The sequence below is a fragment of the Sus scrofa genome, chromosome 11 (genome assembly GCF_054392235.1).
Source record: "Sus scrofa isolate SSC_HxYL_T2T_F1_AM1 chromosome 11, Sscrofa_HxYL_maternal_Yorkshire_Landrace_v2.0, whole genome shotgun sequence".
NCBI lineage: Eukaryota > Metazoa > Chordata > Mammalia > Artiodactyla > Suidae > Sus > Sus scrofa.
Genome location: NC_139393.1, coordinates 52,315,336 through 52,332,439, shown reverse-complemented (window position 1 = coordinate 52,332,439; position 17,104 = coordinate 52,315,336). Strand labels below are relative to the sequence as shown.

Genomic DNA, 17,104 nt, shown 5'->3' with positions numbered 1-17,104 from the left:
GTGGGGGGAGCGGAGCTGTTGCTCAGTGAGTTTAAAGTTCCAGTTTTGCAAGATGAAAAAGTTCTGAGGCTCGGCCTCACAATAATATGCATACACTTAACACCACTAAAATGTATGCTTAAAAACATGTAAAAGGGTATATTGTATGTTTTTACTACCATAAAAACCCACCAAAACCAACCCAAGAGCTTTAAACAAAAGAATGTTTTGAAGAGGTTCCCTTATGGCTCAGTGGGTGAAGGGTCTGGCATTGACACAGTTGTGGCATGGGTTCATCCCTGGCCTGGGAACTTCCACATGCTGCAGGTGTGGCAAAAAAAAGGTTTTGGAAAAGAGCAACAATGTTGAAAAGTGCATTGTTTCTAATATGAGCTATTTGGACTTTGCTGTTGAAGGAAGTTACATTATTTTATTAGATATTTTGCACCCCATCTTATTAAATAGAAGAAAACAAAAATAGGAGTTCCCGCTGTGGCACATCGGAAATAAATCCGACTAGGAACCATGAGGTTGAGGGTTTGATCCCTGGCCTCGCTCAGTGGGTTAAGGATCTGGTGTTGCCGTGAGCTGTGGTGTAGGTTGCAGATGTGGCTTGGATCTGGTGTTGCTGTGGCTCTGGTGTAGGCTGGCAGCAACAGCTCTGATTGGACCCCAAGCCTGGGAACCTTCATATGCCGCAGGTGTGGCCCTAAAAGGACAAAAGACAAAAAATAAAAAAAAAAAATAATAATAGGACCTCATTTCTTATATATGTAATAGCAAAGCAAGTTTCCATCAGAATCTATTTTTATCTGCATACACTGCCATTTAAAATTTCCTTAATATTAAGATAATGATGAGTCCTAGCAAAATCCAGCTGCTCAAAAATGTTGAGCATTTGGTTTTACTTCTTTCAGGTCTTGCTTATATGTTACCTTCTCAGAGAAACTATCCCTCCCTATTTCTTACCCTTCTCCCTGTTTTACTTTTCTCCATTGCATTTATCATTTTTTCACTTGCTCCAAAATTTATTTTTTTGTCTTTTGGTTTAGAGTCTACCTCCATAAAAGAAGGAAAGCTTCATGGAAGCAGGGATTTTTAGATCCCTATTGCCCCTAACAGGGTGTGGCACAAAGCTGGTGCTCAGTGAACATTTCTGAATGAATGAATGAATGAATGATGTTCAGGCCTGCTATGACAGATGCCTCTCAGCTCTATTTAAGTCTGGACATAAAGTCTTTTTTTTTTTGTCTGTTTGCATTTTCTAGGGCCGCTCCTGCGGCATGTGGAGGTTCCCAGGCTAAGAGTCGAATCGGTGCCACAGCCACCGGCCTACGCCAGAGCCATAGCAATGTGGGATCCGAGCTGCGTCTGCAACCTATACCACAGCTCACGGCAACGCCAGATCCTTAACCCACTGAGCAAGGCCAGGGATCGAACCCACAACCTCATGGTTCCTAGTCGGATTTGTTAACCACTGCGCCATGATGAGAACTCCTAAGTCTGGACATAAAGCCTTATGAGAGCCTTTATTCAAGAGCTGCTCCTACACTATGTGAAAGAAAATGCCACTACAGTAATTCAATAACATGGCTTCAGCTAATCAGGCAACATCACCTTTATAAGCATAGTGAGCAGTATTTATTTATTTAGCCATGCCTGAGGCATATGGAAGCTCCCTAGCCAGGGATCAAACCTGTGCCACAGCAGTGATAACGCTGGATCCTTAACTCGCTGAGCAACCAGGGAACTCTCTGTGGGCAGTATTTATGATCCTAAGTAACAGTGTAGTTATTGAGTAGAAATAATAATGACTGGTAAGATATTAAAAAAGCATATTCTGCCATATGAATATGTGCAATCTTTCTATTGGTAAACTTTTTTTTTTTTTGTCTTTTTAGGGCCACACCCACGGCATATGGAAGTTCCCAGGCTAGGAGTTGAATCAGAGCTGCAGCTCCCGTGCTATGCCACAGCCACAGCCACAGCAACATGGGATCCATGCTACATCTGTGACCTATATCATAGCTCACAGCAACGCCGGATCCTTAACCCACTGAGCAAGGCCAGGGATTGAACCTGTGTCCTCATGGATACTAGTCCGTTTTGTTACCACTGAGCTACGATGGGAACTCCCCCTATTGGTAAACTTCTGGGCTCAGTCACATTACTGCCTGAAGTTCAGGTTATCTGTTAATTACATTAGGATAGTATATGTCAAGTGATTTCTCATTTACATCATTATCTATGCCTAAACACTACAAAAATTCAAACAAATTCCATGGAGATAATAGTGACTCTGGAAAGTTGATTTCTGCTTCTCCTGAAACATACATTCTTCCTTTCCAGATATTTTGTCAATTAGGTACTATCCATTAGTGACAACCCAAAGATCCAGACACTGGAAATTCCTAAACCTTACCAACTTCTGATTAGTATTGAGTAACTAGCATAAGATAGATCAGATTGGCAAACTATGGTCCATGTTCTGTTTCTGTATGGACTGCCTACTAAGAATGGACTTAACATTTTAAAAGAAAGGTAAATACAAATCGAATATGCAACAGTGAAGGTAGGTGCCTCGCAAATATTTATTCTTTTGCTCTTAAAAAAAAAAAATGCGCCCACACCTGATAGATGACTGTTAAACAAAGTAGGCACAAAAATTGAGATATACAATTAGCTGCTTTTTATTTAGGTCATTCTACTCTTACACCCATTTTTTTTTTTTTTTTTTTTTTTGTCTTTTTGCCTCTCGAGGGCCGCTCCCGCGGCATATGGAGGTTCCCAGGCTAGGGGTCCCATCGGAGCTGTAGCTGCCAGCCTACGCCAGAGCCACAGCAACGTGGGATCTGAGCCGCGTCTGCAGCCTACACCACAGCTCATGGCAACGCCGGATCCTTAACCCACTGAGCGGGGCCAAGGATCGAATCCGCAACCTCAGGGTTCCTAGACAGATTCGTTAACCACTGAGCCACGAGGGGAACTCCTCTTACACCTATTTAAACAGTAGTGTTTCTTTTATGTTACTCTCTTAAAGTTATTTACCCTTTCTACTCAAAAGACGGTGCTCTAGGTAACAAATTTTGTTATGCCTCTTCAGTTATTAACAGGGTTAATCTTTTAACTGAGGAAGGCTCTTATTTTCTGGCTATTTCACATTTCTTTTTCCAATTTAAAACTCTTACAGATTCCATGATATGAAACCCTTTGAATATTATATTTATTATATAATTTTTTTTTGGCCACACCCACAGCATGTGGACGTTCTGGGCCAGGGATCAAATCCATGTCACAGCAGCAATCCAAGCCATAGCAGTGACAACGTTGGATCCAGATCCTTAACCTGCTTCACCACCTGGAAAGTCCACACAGAGTAGACATGATATTAGATATACAAATTACTAAAAGTATTGGAACCACTGCTTTAATTTTTATGGGCTGGTTTAGGTTAATAACATTTGTAATTTTATAAAGAAACGGTATAGATTAATGAAAGCATCAAATTATTAGTGGTATTAACAGGCCCTGAAGTAAATCGTATTCCAGATTTAGGAAAGGCCTCGGAAGGGCTGTGGTAAAAACAAATGACAGGATTAACTGGAAATCTACCAGGAGTAATTTACTGTTACAATGTGATTTAGGAGATAAAAAACTGATAAGATAGGTACTTTTGTGTCATCCAGAAGCATCCAACTAAAACATTAATATATAACTTGGGGATTATAACATATTGAGAAAGAATGCTGACTGATAAATGCAGGCATAATAAGCCTGGCGGATTATTCCTGGAATCTAGAAAAAGAGCTAGAAATTAAGAATCTATTAGTGTTCAGCCAGTGCCACTTTTCTAAAGAGAAGAAATACTATGTCTAGTAGATATAATTACTTTGTTTTCCAAAAAAAAAAAAAAAAAGATATAAGCTAGGAATCAAAGAAATAAATATTTACGGGCTTTCACAGAAAGGGCCAAACTTAAATTTGCCTAGGATCACTGACCCAGCTTTCCTACCAAGTGGCAAAATGAGGAACTGGCCCACATCATTCAGTCCTCATGGCTCTACTTCCATGGCCACCAAAAAATTCCCGATTTCTAATTTCGCATACAGCTAAATTATATCAGGAAGAGGCTGCAATTAGTATTGCTGAGACTTGAAATGGAAAAAATATTTTTAAAAATGTAAATGTACATGGCTAGCTATCTTGAGGTCTGAGCATATTCTGGTGAGATAAATCTAGATTCGACGTTAAAAAGTGAGAGCAGAGGAGTTCTCTGGCAGCCTAGAGGTTACGAATCTGGCATTGCCAATGCAGTGGCTCAGCTCACTGCCGAGGCACTGGGTTCGATCTCTGGCCCAGGAATTTCCATGTGCCATGTGTTTCCCCCCAGCCCCCAAAAAGGTGAAATCAGAGCTTCCAAACAAATGGGACAAGAGTGTTAGAGGTACAATGAGCAGATGGTCCCCTCAGGCCCCAGAGATGGCTGGAGCCCCTTTCATCTACCCACAGCATTCATTTACCCTGGCGTGCCATACAAATATTATACTTTCCTATGTGTGTTATGATATGAAAAATGTGGGTGGCAGAGAGTTGACACGACTCTGTGGTAATGCTACCCCAGGCGGCATCCTGTGTCACTTAATACATCCAATGGATTGTACTCATTAAGTATATCATAAATAATGGCTAAATTCCATCTTGATGCAATTATAAACTCTTCCTTATGAATAATGAGAAAAATATTTTTATAACTTATCTAAATTTTTTTTCTTTGCTTTTTAGTGCCACACCTGTGGCATATGGAAGTTCCCAGGCTAGGCGTCGAATCGGAGCTGCAGCTGCTGGCCTCCACCACAGCCGAGCAACACAGGATCCAAGCTGCGTCTGTGACCTACACCACATCTCACTGCAACGCCAGATCCTTAGCACACTAAGTGAGGCCAGGGATCAAACCCACATCCTCATGGATACTAGTTGGGTTCATTACTGCAGAGCCACAATGGAAACTCTCTCTCTTTTTTAACCTAATTAAAAAAAAATTTGGTAAAATACACACAATATAAAATTTATCATCTTAACCATTTTTAAGTGTTCTCAGTGGCATTAGGTATGTTTACATGGCTGAGCGACCATCACCACCACCCATCCACAGAAATTTTTCCATCTTGTGTAACTGAAACTCTGCACACATTAAAGCAGTAACTGCCCACTGCCCCTGGTTCCTGGAAACCAGCATTCTACTTTCTGCCTCTTTGGATCTGACAACTCTAGGTATATCCTGTCTACTTGCATTTTTCTTTTGTCCTAAGGAGAAGTGTTAATAAGTGGTAAAATGTGATACACTAGACAATGGAATACTATTCAGCTATAAAGAATGAAATGGAGTTTTCCTGTGGCACAGTGGGTTAAGGGTTGGGCATTGTCACTGGAGTAGCTTGGGTTGCTGCTGTGGCATGAGTTTGATCACTGGCCCGGGAACTTCCAGGAGGTATTACAAATTACCTACCTTAATAGTTATAATGGAGATAAGAGTAGTAAAATTGATTCACTTTGCTGTACATCTGAACTAATACAACACTGTAACTATGCGCCAATAAAATTTTTTAAAAAGTGGTGAAACGACTCAAGTCAGACGTAAGAATGCAGTAAGAGAGGAATAAAGTCTATATTATTAAACATTCTATTTCTGAATAATGAAAATGAGCACAAATTAGAAAATATCTTGTGAATATTACACTCCCTGCCCTTGGAATTTCTGTTTAACCTGTACTGTCACCTATTAAATCCTGGACATTCTTTAAGCTCCTGGGCCAGGGATTGAACCTGCACCACAGCTGTAACCAGACAAAGCAGTGACAACACCAGACCCCTAACCTGCTGAATGACAAGGTAACTCTTTTGTGAAAAAATTGAAAGTATAGTTAATTCACAATGTAAATCCTGGACATTCTTCAAGGCCATCCTCAAATATTCTTTTCCCTGGAGCCCATCAACATCATATAATCTCTTCTTTCTTTGAATTTCCACAGCAGTTTGTATTTCCTTTAAGGTAGTCCACTCGATTTTACCTTTTATTATTATTTTTTCCCTATTTCAGCTATATCCATGGCACATGGAAGTTCTGGGGCCAAGCGTGGAATCCCAGCTGCATCTGCAACCCACACCACAGCTGCGGCAACACTGGATTCCTAACCAACTGCTCCGGACTGGGAATTGAACCCGGAATGTCACAGAGACAAGTTGGATCATCAATCCACCAAGCCACAGAGGGAACTCCTCACCTTCTATTATTATTGTTTTTTGTTTTGTTTTGTTTTTTTTAGGGCTGTACCCTCGGCATATGGAGGTTCCCAGGCTAGGGGTTGAATCAGAGCTAGAGTTGCTGGCCTATGCCACAGCCACAGCAACGCAGGATCTGAGCCACATCTGCAACCTATACCACAGCTCATGGCAATGCTGGATCCTTAACCCACTGGGCGAGGCCAGGGATCAAACCCAAGTCCTCACAGATACTAGTGTCGGATGATTCGTTAACCACTGAGCCATGATGGGACTCCCACCTTCTACTATTTTTATTTGTTTTCCTATTCTTTTTTTTTTTTTGTCTTTTCTGGGGCCACACCCGTGGCATGTGGAGGTTCCCAGGCTAGGGGTCTAATTGGAGCTACAGCTGCTGGTTTATGCCAGAGCCACAGCAATGCCAGATCCACAGCTCCGAGACCTACGCCACAGCTCACGGCAATGCCAGATCCTTAACCCACTGAGCGGGGCCAGAGATTGAACCCGAAACCTCATGGGTTTGTTAACCACTGTGCCACGACAGGAACTCCTGTTTTCCTATTCTTGATCCTGAAAAAGAAACATCTTCAAAGCTGATTTATCTTAATGATCAGATATTCCATAATGTTTTGCATAGGTTTTTCCATATAGTCAGTACACACTTCCAGAACTTAACTTGAACATTTTTTGCCTTCCAGATAACTGTTTTCTAAATCACTTCTAGAGAATCATCTGGAGAATCGTCTTGTTTATATAATCATTTGTGTATAAATTATGTGAATGTAATCAACCCATCCAAGATATGCTAGTCAACGAGATAAATGGTATAAGCCACGAACTGAACCCTATCATAACCTCGCTGCAATGCAGTCATTCTAGACCTGATGGGCTGGCGTTGCACATTCTTACTATGTTCCCTACTCGGAGACTAAAGCTCTTTCTTTCTTTCTTTCTTTTTTAATGCTTACAATACTTGGAAAGAAGACTAACAGCAGGGTTGCTAATATGCCTTTTTAATAAAGTACTGAAAAAATAGTGACTGCTATGAATCCTGAGTAATTGGCATTTTGGAAAAGGATGGCAGCAGAAAATTAGCAAAAGAGAGTCCCATGCTGCTCTGGAAGGAGAGAGGAAAGTTGCTCCCCAAAGGGTTAGAACAGGAGTTCCCTGGTGGCTCAGCAGGTTAAGGATGGGGGCATCATCACTGCTCCAGTCTGAGTTCAATCCCTGGCCCAGGAACCTCCATATGCTATGGGCACACCCACCCCCCCACCAAAGGATTAGAATAGCTCCCATTTTTTTTCTAGGAAAGGGACAGGTGAAGTTAGGAAAAACAGCTAGAACAGACCTTGAAAGAGAAAGCAGAAGATCAATGGAAATGAACTGTGTTTCTGGATGAAAGAGATTGAAGGGGTGTTGTCTGATGCAGAAGCAGGACTAAACATGGTCTTGGGAGCTGCTTACACTCTCCCGGTAGCTTACTTAGTTTAACATTACAATTCCACACACAGGAACAACCAAAGACCCAGAATCGCCAAAGCAATCCTGAGAAACAAAAACCAAGCAGGAGGCATAACTCTCCCAGACTTCAAGAAATACTACAAAGCCACAGTCATCAAAACAGTGTGGTACTGGTATCAAAACAGACAGATAGACCAATGGAACAGAATAGAGAACCCGGAAATAAACCCTGACACCTATGGTCAATTAATCTTTGACAAGGGAGGCAAGAACATAAAATGGGACAAAGAAAGTCTATTCAGCAAGCAATGCTGGGAAACCTGGACAGCTGTATGCAAAGCAATGAAACTAGAACACACCCTCACACCATGCACAAAAATAAACTCCAAATGGCTGAAAGACTTAAATATACGACAGGACACCATCAAACTCCTAGAAGAAAACATAGGCAAAACACTCTCTGACATCAACCTCATGAATATTTTCTCAGGTCAGTCTCCCAAAGCAATAGAAATTAGAGCAAAAATAAACCCATGGGACCTCATCAAACTGAAAGGCTTTTGCACAGCAAAGGAAACCCAAAAGAAAACAATAAGACAACTTACAGAATGGGAGAAAACAGTTTCAAATGATGCAACCGACAAGGGCTTAATCTCTAGACTATATAAACAACTTATACAACCCAACAGCAAAAAAGCCAATCAATCAATGGAAAAATGGGCAAAAGACCTGAATAGACATTTCTCCAAGGAAGATATACTGATGGCCAACAAACACATGAAAAAATGCTCAACATCGCTGATTATAAGAGAAATGCAAATCAAAACTACCATGAGATACCACCTCACACCAGTCAGAATGGCCATCATTAATAAATCCACAAATAACAAGTGCTGGAGGGGCTGTGGAGAAAAGGGAACCTTCCTACACTGTTGGTCGGAATATAAATGGTACAGCCACTAGGGTGAACAGTTTGGAGATACCTTAGAAATCTATACATACAACTTCCACATGACCCTACAATCCCACTCTTGGGCACCTATCCGGACAAAACTCTACTTAAAAGAGACACATGCACCTGCATGTTCATTGCAGCCCTATTCACAATAGCCAGGACATGGAAACAACCCAAATGTCCATCGACAGATGATTGGATGCGGAAGATGTGGTCTATATACACAATGGAATACTACTCAGCCATAAAAAAGAATGACATCATGCCATTTGCAGCAACATGGATGGAACTAGAGACTCTCATCCTGAGTGAAATGAGCCAGAAAGACAAAGACAAATACCATATGATATCCCTTATAACTGGAATCTAATACCCAGCACAAATGAACATCTCCTCAGAAAAGAAAAGCATGGACTTGGAGAAGAGACTTGTGGCTGCCTGATGGGAGGGGGAGGGAGTGGGAGGGATCGGGAGCTTGGGCTTATCAGACACAACTTAGAATAGATTTACAAGGAGATCCTGCTGAGTAGCATTGAAAACTTTGTCTAGATACTCATGTTGCAACAGAAGAAAGGGTGGGGGAAAAAATGTAATTGTAATGTATACATGTAAGGATAACTTGATCCCCTTGCTGTACAGTGGGAAAATTAAAAAAAAAAAATTCCACACACAGCTTAGAGTTTTAACAGCTAAGAAGACAACTAAATTGGGGGAGGCAATAACTGATTTTTAAAAAAATTCTATGTTACCAAATATTGATTGAATATCCTCTTTGTTCATGGGGTACGCAAGGCAATGGGAACACAGCTTCTGTCCTTTAAGCACTTACATTCTGTGATTCCAGTTAGTTTTTGTTGGTTCATTAAATACCTGAAAAACAACTCTGCCGCAGCTGTGATGTCAATGGTCAGAGCTTTCCTATAAAATACACCTTTTAGGGTTGTCGTCATATGTAAATATCACATGAGCACCGCAAAACGTTCATATGATTATAAAAGAATGTGAAGAAAAATGTCTCAAGCTCTTATGCCTCCTCTTCCTCTCCATAACACAGCTCTACCTCCAATTAACAGGAGTTTTGTGTTTTCCTCATATTTTTAGTGCATGTATAAACACACATCCATCTATGCATTCATCCAACCATCCCTCCATCTTTTTTTTTTTTTTTTGTCTTTTCTAGGGCTGCACCTGCAGCATATGGAGCTTCCCAGGCTAGGGGTCCAATCAGAGTAGCCACCGGCCCACACCAGAGCCCCAGTAATGTGGGATCTGAGCCATGTCTGCGACCTACACCACAGCTCACGGCAACACCGGATCCTTAACCCATTGAGCAAGGCCAGGGATCGAACCCAAAATGTCATGGATACTAGTCGGGTTCGTTATCCTCTGAGCCCAGGTGGGAACTCCCATAAATTCTGTATTAACAAAATGAGAGAAAATATAAGAGAAGCACTGTATTATGGAAAATTGAAAATACTCAAAATAACAACTGTAAAAATGACTATTGTAAAAACGACAATGCCTTAAGAGAATCATAGCATGTTAGTAAAAAGGAGTCCAGACTTCATTTCATGTAATCTCCCTCCTAATTTTACAGATAAGAACAAGCTCCAGATATTTAAATGACTTGCCCCAGCCGACCCAGTCAGTTCACATGCCTAATTCTGCATTTTTAGCACATAGTCTCGATTTGACTGGTTTACAGCATGATCTCAGTTTTCATTAGGATGTAGCTGTGATCATACCTCTTACGAAAAATTTTCTCTTGTATATAAAAGAAACTTTACTGAAGAAAAAGAGAAGAAAATGCAGATAAGCATAAAGAAGGAAATAAAAACTACCCAATCAATACTCCCTATTTCAGATCTTCTTAATTTTGTCTCACTGCAGAACCTTATCTGAACATACTGGAGAAATTTTACTGTTACTTATGTCCTGGTGACAGTCAGGATGTCAGGGTATCAGAATCAGGTCACCGAGCTACAGTCAGAAAAGTAGGAGGTCAGGGTCAGAAGGAGTAGATCATTGCTTGGAACAGAAGGGACAGAAAGGCAGGCCAGAGAGTGTGACAGGCTTTGCGAATTTCGCTGTATCTTGTGGTTTTCTTTTTTTTTTTTTAGTATAGCATTTTTTATTACTGTATTACATTTATGGTTGTACAATGATCAATGCAACCAAATTTTTACAGCATTTCCAACACAAACCCCCAGCACATCTCCCCATCACCCTGTCTCTTGTGGTTTTCATCTGACCCTACATTTCCCAATAGCATCCATCCACCATTCAGTCTACTCTCTTCCTGGGGATTAGAATGTAGACACATCCTAGTGTCTGCCATGAGCTTAGCCCACTTTCTGAGGAAAACTTGCCAAGCCGTGGTCCTTGTGAAGAAACAGCTGTAGTCAGCTTTCTTTCTTTTTTTTTTTTCTTTTTTTTTTGTCTTTTTGCCTTTTCTAGGGCCGTTCCTGTGGCATACGGAGGTTCCCAGGCTAGGGGTCTAATCGTAGCCACCGGCCTACGTCAGAGCCATAGCAACGCTGGATCCGAGCCGCGTCTGCGACCTACACCACAGCTCACGGCAATGCTGGATCCTTAACCCACTGAGCAAGGCCAGGGATCGAACCCGCAACCTCATGGTTCCTAATCAGATCCTTTAATCACTGAGCCATGACGGGAACTCCAGTAGTTAGCTTTCTTTGGTACCATGTGATGTCTGCTCACTTAGTAAGGGCAGCCATTCAGTTAGGCTGGCTAATAACCTTCCAAGTCTTGCCACAAAGGGGTATCTCCCAACAAGGATGAGCTGTGCCAACTAGAGTCTTGCTTTTGCAATATACAGAGAGAACGAGGTTATAAGGGAGCAGATTGGGGAAAGGATGCGTAGAAACATGTCTCAAGAGAAGGGGCTGTGGGCACACGTTGACGAGGAAAGGGAAACCATAAGCGAGCAGATGCTAAGAAATAGAGAGAAGCTGATGTATCACTAGGGGAGAAGATCCATGGACTCAGCTGTGGAAATCCACAGAGCTGCCTTGTACCCGAGCTGGTTGATCTAGACTTCCTGTTTTCTCCATCCTGTTAGCTCAGTCTCGATTGCCACACACATCCTTAGGGTAATTATCCCTTATTTCATTCAGATTGTAACTCTGTTATTTTTTCAAAAGAAAGGAGGCTGAAGTATGTAATCACCAAGCAATCTCTCACATCTCACTGCTCTGGAGTAGCATGTTCTGAATGTATAATGAAACAGCTTAGATCAGAAGTTCCCATACTTGACCGATTATTATAATCATCTAGGGAGTTAAAAAAATTAACTGGGGACTCACTGAATCAGAATATTGCATAGAAAATCTTTCTGGTTTTAAGTCTCTTTGTTCTGATGGTAAAAATCATGTTTCTTCTGAGAAATTATGGCACGGAGGGGAAACCATGTTGAAATAAAGTGAAATATTTAATATGCTTGCTCCTATTTTTTTTTCTGTTGTCTTTTTATTCTTAATTCTAATTAAATATTTCCTAATTTATTTTCTCTACTTTTAGTGCAAAAATTTCAAATTTTTTCTTTGACTGATTTCTATGAACATGCATTTTTACCTAATAACACATTTAGGTAATCATTACATAATTTTAATACATTACATAATATGATTGGCTTTATACTTTAAAAGAAACTCAGAGCAAAATTATTATTTTACAAATAAGAGGGGGCAGATGATATTCTGCATCTCCTTATTCTTACGTAAATTTAAAAATGATACAAACTGTCTCTCTAATTCATTTATAATTTGTTCCTGGAGACCGGGGGAGGTAAGTGCTAGATTAATGTTAATTCCTGGGCAAGTACAATATATTAACTAGAAATATAAAACCCAACTATCAACTGTTAAGATATTTATTCATTCAGAAAAGGGACTGATACAGATCTTTCAAGGCCCTTTTATTTATTTGTTTGTTTGTTTATTTATTTATTTTTGCCTTTTCTAGGGCTGCTTCCTGGGGCATATGGAGGTTCCCAGGGTAGGTGTCTAATTGGAGCTGTAGCCACAGTCCTACGTCAGAGCCACAGCAACTCGGGATCCGAGCCTCATCTGCAGCCTACACCACAGCTCATGGCAATGCCAGATCCTTAACCCACTGAGCAAGGCCAGGGATCGAACCTGCAACCTCATGGTTCCTAGTCGGATTTGTTAACCACTGAGTCACGATGGGAACTCCTCGAGGCCCTTTTATAAAACTATTAAAGTTAGTTTAAAACCAATATGAGTGAGGGGAAATAAAGTATATTTAGGGAAAATCAGAGATACTAACACTCTAGGTTAATTTTTATTATACTTACAAAGACTGTTGGTTTGGGTATAAATATATTGTCTTCATGTTCTCTAGGCACATTCGAAGTCTTTGATTTCTGATTTTCTGTCACATTTTTGGATTCCATTTTAGTAAAAAGTAACTTGTTCTCCTTCCGCTTACTACGCATATTTGTGAGAATCTGTTTCATTGCTGCCAATTCCTGTTGATACATGAAAACAGAACAAAATGGCAAGTATGATTTTAGCAAGCTAATAATGATTGATGTTAAAACATTTATTTTCATCCTTTTTTAAATCCTTTTTTCATACCCATGGCATTGAAAGTTCCCGTACCAGGGATTAAACCTTTGCCTCTGAAGTGACCCTGAGTTGCTGCAGTCATATCCCCTCCCCTGCCCCCCCACTGTTTTTGGCTGTACCACATGGAAGTTCCTGGGCCAGGGATTGAATCTGAGCTGCATCTGTGGCCTATGCCACAGCTTTGGCAACACTGGATCCTTAACCCACTGTGCTGGGCTAGGGATTGAACCTGTGCCCCAGGGCTCCAGAGATGCTCTGATCCTGTTGTGTCACAGTGGGAACTCTGCTGCAGTCATATTCTTTTTTTTTTTTTTTGAGTGATACATGGATAATTTATTTTTTCAGAGCAAAGGTCATGAATAAAACTTATATGGGAATTTTTTTTTTTAATTTTCCCACTGTACAGCAAGGGGATCAAGTTATCCTTACATGTATACATTACAATTACATTTTTTCCCCCACCCTTTCTTCTGTTGCAACATGAGTATCTAGACAAAGTTTTCAATGCTACTCAGCAGGATCTCCTTGTAAATCTATTCTAAGTTGTGTCTGATAAGCCCAAGCTCCCGATCCCTCCCACTCCCTCCCCCTCCCATCAGGCAGCCACAAGTCTCTTCTCCAAGTCCATGCTTTTCTTTTCTGAGGAGATGTTCATTTGTGCTGGGTATTAGATTCCAGTTATAAGGGATATCATATGGTATTTGTCTTTGTCTTTCTGGCTCATTTCACTCAGGATGAGAGTCTCTAGTTCCATCCATGTTGCTGCAAATGGCATGATGTCATTCTTTTTTATGGCTGAGTAGTATTCCATTGTGTATATAGACCACATCTTCCGCATCCAATCATCTGTCGATGGACATTTGGGTTGTTTCCATGTCCTGGCTATTGTGAATAGGGCTGCAATGAACATGCGGGTGCATGTGTCTCTTTTAAGTAGAGTTTTGTCCGGATAGGTGCCCAAGAGTGGGATTGTAGGGTCATATGGAAGTTGTATGTATAGATTTCTAAGGTATCTCCAAACTGTTCTCCATAGTGGCTGTACCAGTTTACATTCCCACCAACAGTGTAGGAAGGTTCCCTTTTCTCCACAGCCCCTCCAGCACTTGTTATTTGTGGATTTATTAATGATGGCCATTCTGACTGGTGTGAGGTGGTATCTCATGGTAGTTTTGATTTGCATTTCTCTTATAATCAGCGATGTTGAACATTTTTTCACGTGTTTGCTGGCCATCTGTTGCAGTCATATTCTTAACCCACTGTGCCATAATGGGAACTCCTATTTTTATTCTTGAAGTAGAAAAAACATTTGAAGCAAATATATAAATGAGGAAAGCTGTGAAAATTAATGTGCAATAATGATGCATGTGAATCTCATAGTCATTAATACTTTTAATATGATAAATGATAAATACATCATTCCAAAGGGCTAAGCGGGGGGGGGGGGGGGGGGGGGGAGGATCAATTAGGAGTATGAGATTAACAGATCCAAACCACTGTACGTAAAGGGATAAGCAACAAGGACTTACTGTATAGCACAGAGAACTATATTCAATATCTTTTAATAACCTACAGTGAAAAATAATCTGCAAAAAAAAAAGGAGTTCCCGTCGTGGCGCAGTGGTTAACGAATCCGACTAGGAACCATGAGGTTTTGGGTTTGATCCCTGCCCTTGCTCAGTGGGTTAAGGATCCGGCGTTGCCGTGAGCTGTGGGGTAGGTTGCAGACACGGCTCGGATCCTGCGTTGCTGTGGCTCTGGCATAGGCCGGCGGCTACAGCTCTGATTAGACCCCTAGCCTGGGAACCTCCATATGCCGAGAGAGCAGCCCAAGAAAAGGCAAAAAGACAAAAAAAAAAAAAAAAAAAAAAAAAAATCTGAAAAAATATTTATAACTGAAGCACTTTGATGTACACCTGAAACTAACATAATATTGTAAATTTGTATTTTTTGTTTGTTTGTTTTTAGGTTCATACCCTCAGCATACATAGGTTCCCAGGCTAGGGGTTAAATCAGAGCTGTAGCTGCTGTCCTACACCACAGCGACAGCAACACGGGATCCAAGCTGCATCTGTGACCTACACCACAGCTCATGGCAACACCAGATCCTTAACCCACTGAGCGAGGCTAGGGATTGAACTCTCATCCTCATGGATAGTCAGGTTCATCAACTGCTGAGCCTTGACAGGAACTCCCTGTATTTGTATTTAATTGAAGTAAATATACTTCAAAAAAAAAAAAAAATCATCCCTGAGTTCTCTTGTGGTGCAATGGGTTAAGAATCTAGCATTGCCACTGCAGTGACTCAGGTTGCTGCTGTTGTGCAGGTTCAGTCTGTGGCCCGGGAACTTCCACATGCTATGAGTGAAGCCAAAACAAAAACAAAAACAAAAACAAAAACACCCCCAAATCATTCAGTAATCTAGTGGTTCCCAAATTTTTCTACACACTGGAATAGCCTGAGGAGCTTCAAAAACAATTGATGCCTGTGTCCCATACCTAAAGACTGTGAGACTTGGCTTTGAAATTTTTTAATGATCTCCAGGTGATTCTAACAGACAAATCTGGGAACCACTGGCAAAGCTACTCCCTCCAGTTTATCTACACATGCTTGTTAAGCAGATTATTTTGGCACTTAACTTTTTTTCTTCTACCTCTCAAACTGTCCTATTTCCTTTTGAAGTCTTATATGAAAGATGGAAGGGAAAAAGCGTACAAGCTTTTTTTTCTTGCTTATTGATTGGCAGTTCAAACAGTAAGTATAATATAGCTTCAGGATTTCTTCAACTATCTTAGTCCCAGACTCACAGACACAGAAAACTTATGGTCACCAAAGAGGAAAGGAAGAGGGTGATAAATTGGGAATTTGGGAGGAACAGATACACACTATTATATATAAAATAGATAAACAACAAAGACCCACTGTATAGCACAGGGAACTAGATTCAATATCTTGTAATAAACTACAGTGAAAAATAATCTGAAAAAATATATATGGAATTCTCTTGTGGTGCAGTGGGTTAAGGATCTGGTATTGTTACTACAGCAGCTTGGATCACTGCTGTGGTGTGGATTCGATCCTTGGCCAGGAACTTCCAAATGCAGCCAAAAAAAAAAAATTAAGAATATATATATATAAAATGGGAGTTCCCATTATGGCTCAGTGGTTAACAAACTTGACTAGGATCCATGAGGATGCGGATTCAATCCTTGTCCTCAATCAGTGGGTTAAGGATAAGGTGTTGCTGTGGCTGTGGCATAGGCTGGCAGCTACACCTCTGATTCGACCCCTAGCCTGGGAACCTCCATGTGCTGCAGGTGCTGCCCTAAAATAGAAAGAAAAAAAAAAAGAATATATAAAAGAATGTAAAACGGAATCACTTTGCTATATACCTGCAACATTATGAATCAACTATATTTCAATTAAAAAAAAACCCCTATATTATTCCCTATTTGTTTACAAATGGAAACTTGAGTTAGCTTTTCAGTTGTTATCTGAACTAAGAACTAATTATGCTGAAATTCAAGAACTCAGCACAAAATTTTCACTCCTTCCCACTTTCAAGTCTTTTATTGTTCTCCATAGTCTTCAGCACCTAACACTAACTAGTGGATATTCATGATTAACTGTTCAAGTGATTCAATCAAAAATAAGTATATGGAGAGAGGACAGACTAAACTCTCCTTTACCTTACCATCTGCAGAACATGGTAGGCTGTGGCGGGAGGTAATTTTTTTCCTATTATTTTGTTTCATTTTCATGCCAAGACGCGTGAAGTTACAGCGATAGAAGGATGTTCTGCTCCCTTCAACTAATCTGTTT

General features: G+C 40.6%; 1 protein-coding gene across 6 annotated transcripts in view; it reads right to left on the bottom strand.

Annotated features, from left to right (window-relative positions):
• Positions 1-17,104, bottom strand: part of PIBF1 (progesterone immunomodulatory binding factor 1) — a 287,448-nt gene that overhangs the window by 37,336 nt on the left and 233,008 nt on the right. For all 6 annotated transcript variants that reach the window (XM_021065663.2, XM_084981936.1, XM_084981934.1 and 3 more), the window contains exon 17: positions 13,011-13,184. In XM_021065663.2, the coding sequence (XP_020921322.1) occupies positions 13,011-13,184 (174 nt within the window). The remainder of the gene's footprint in view (positions 1-13,010; positions 13,185-17,104) is intronic.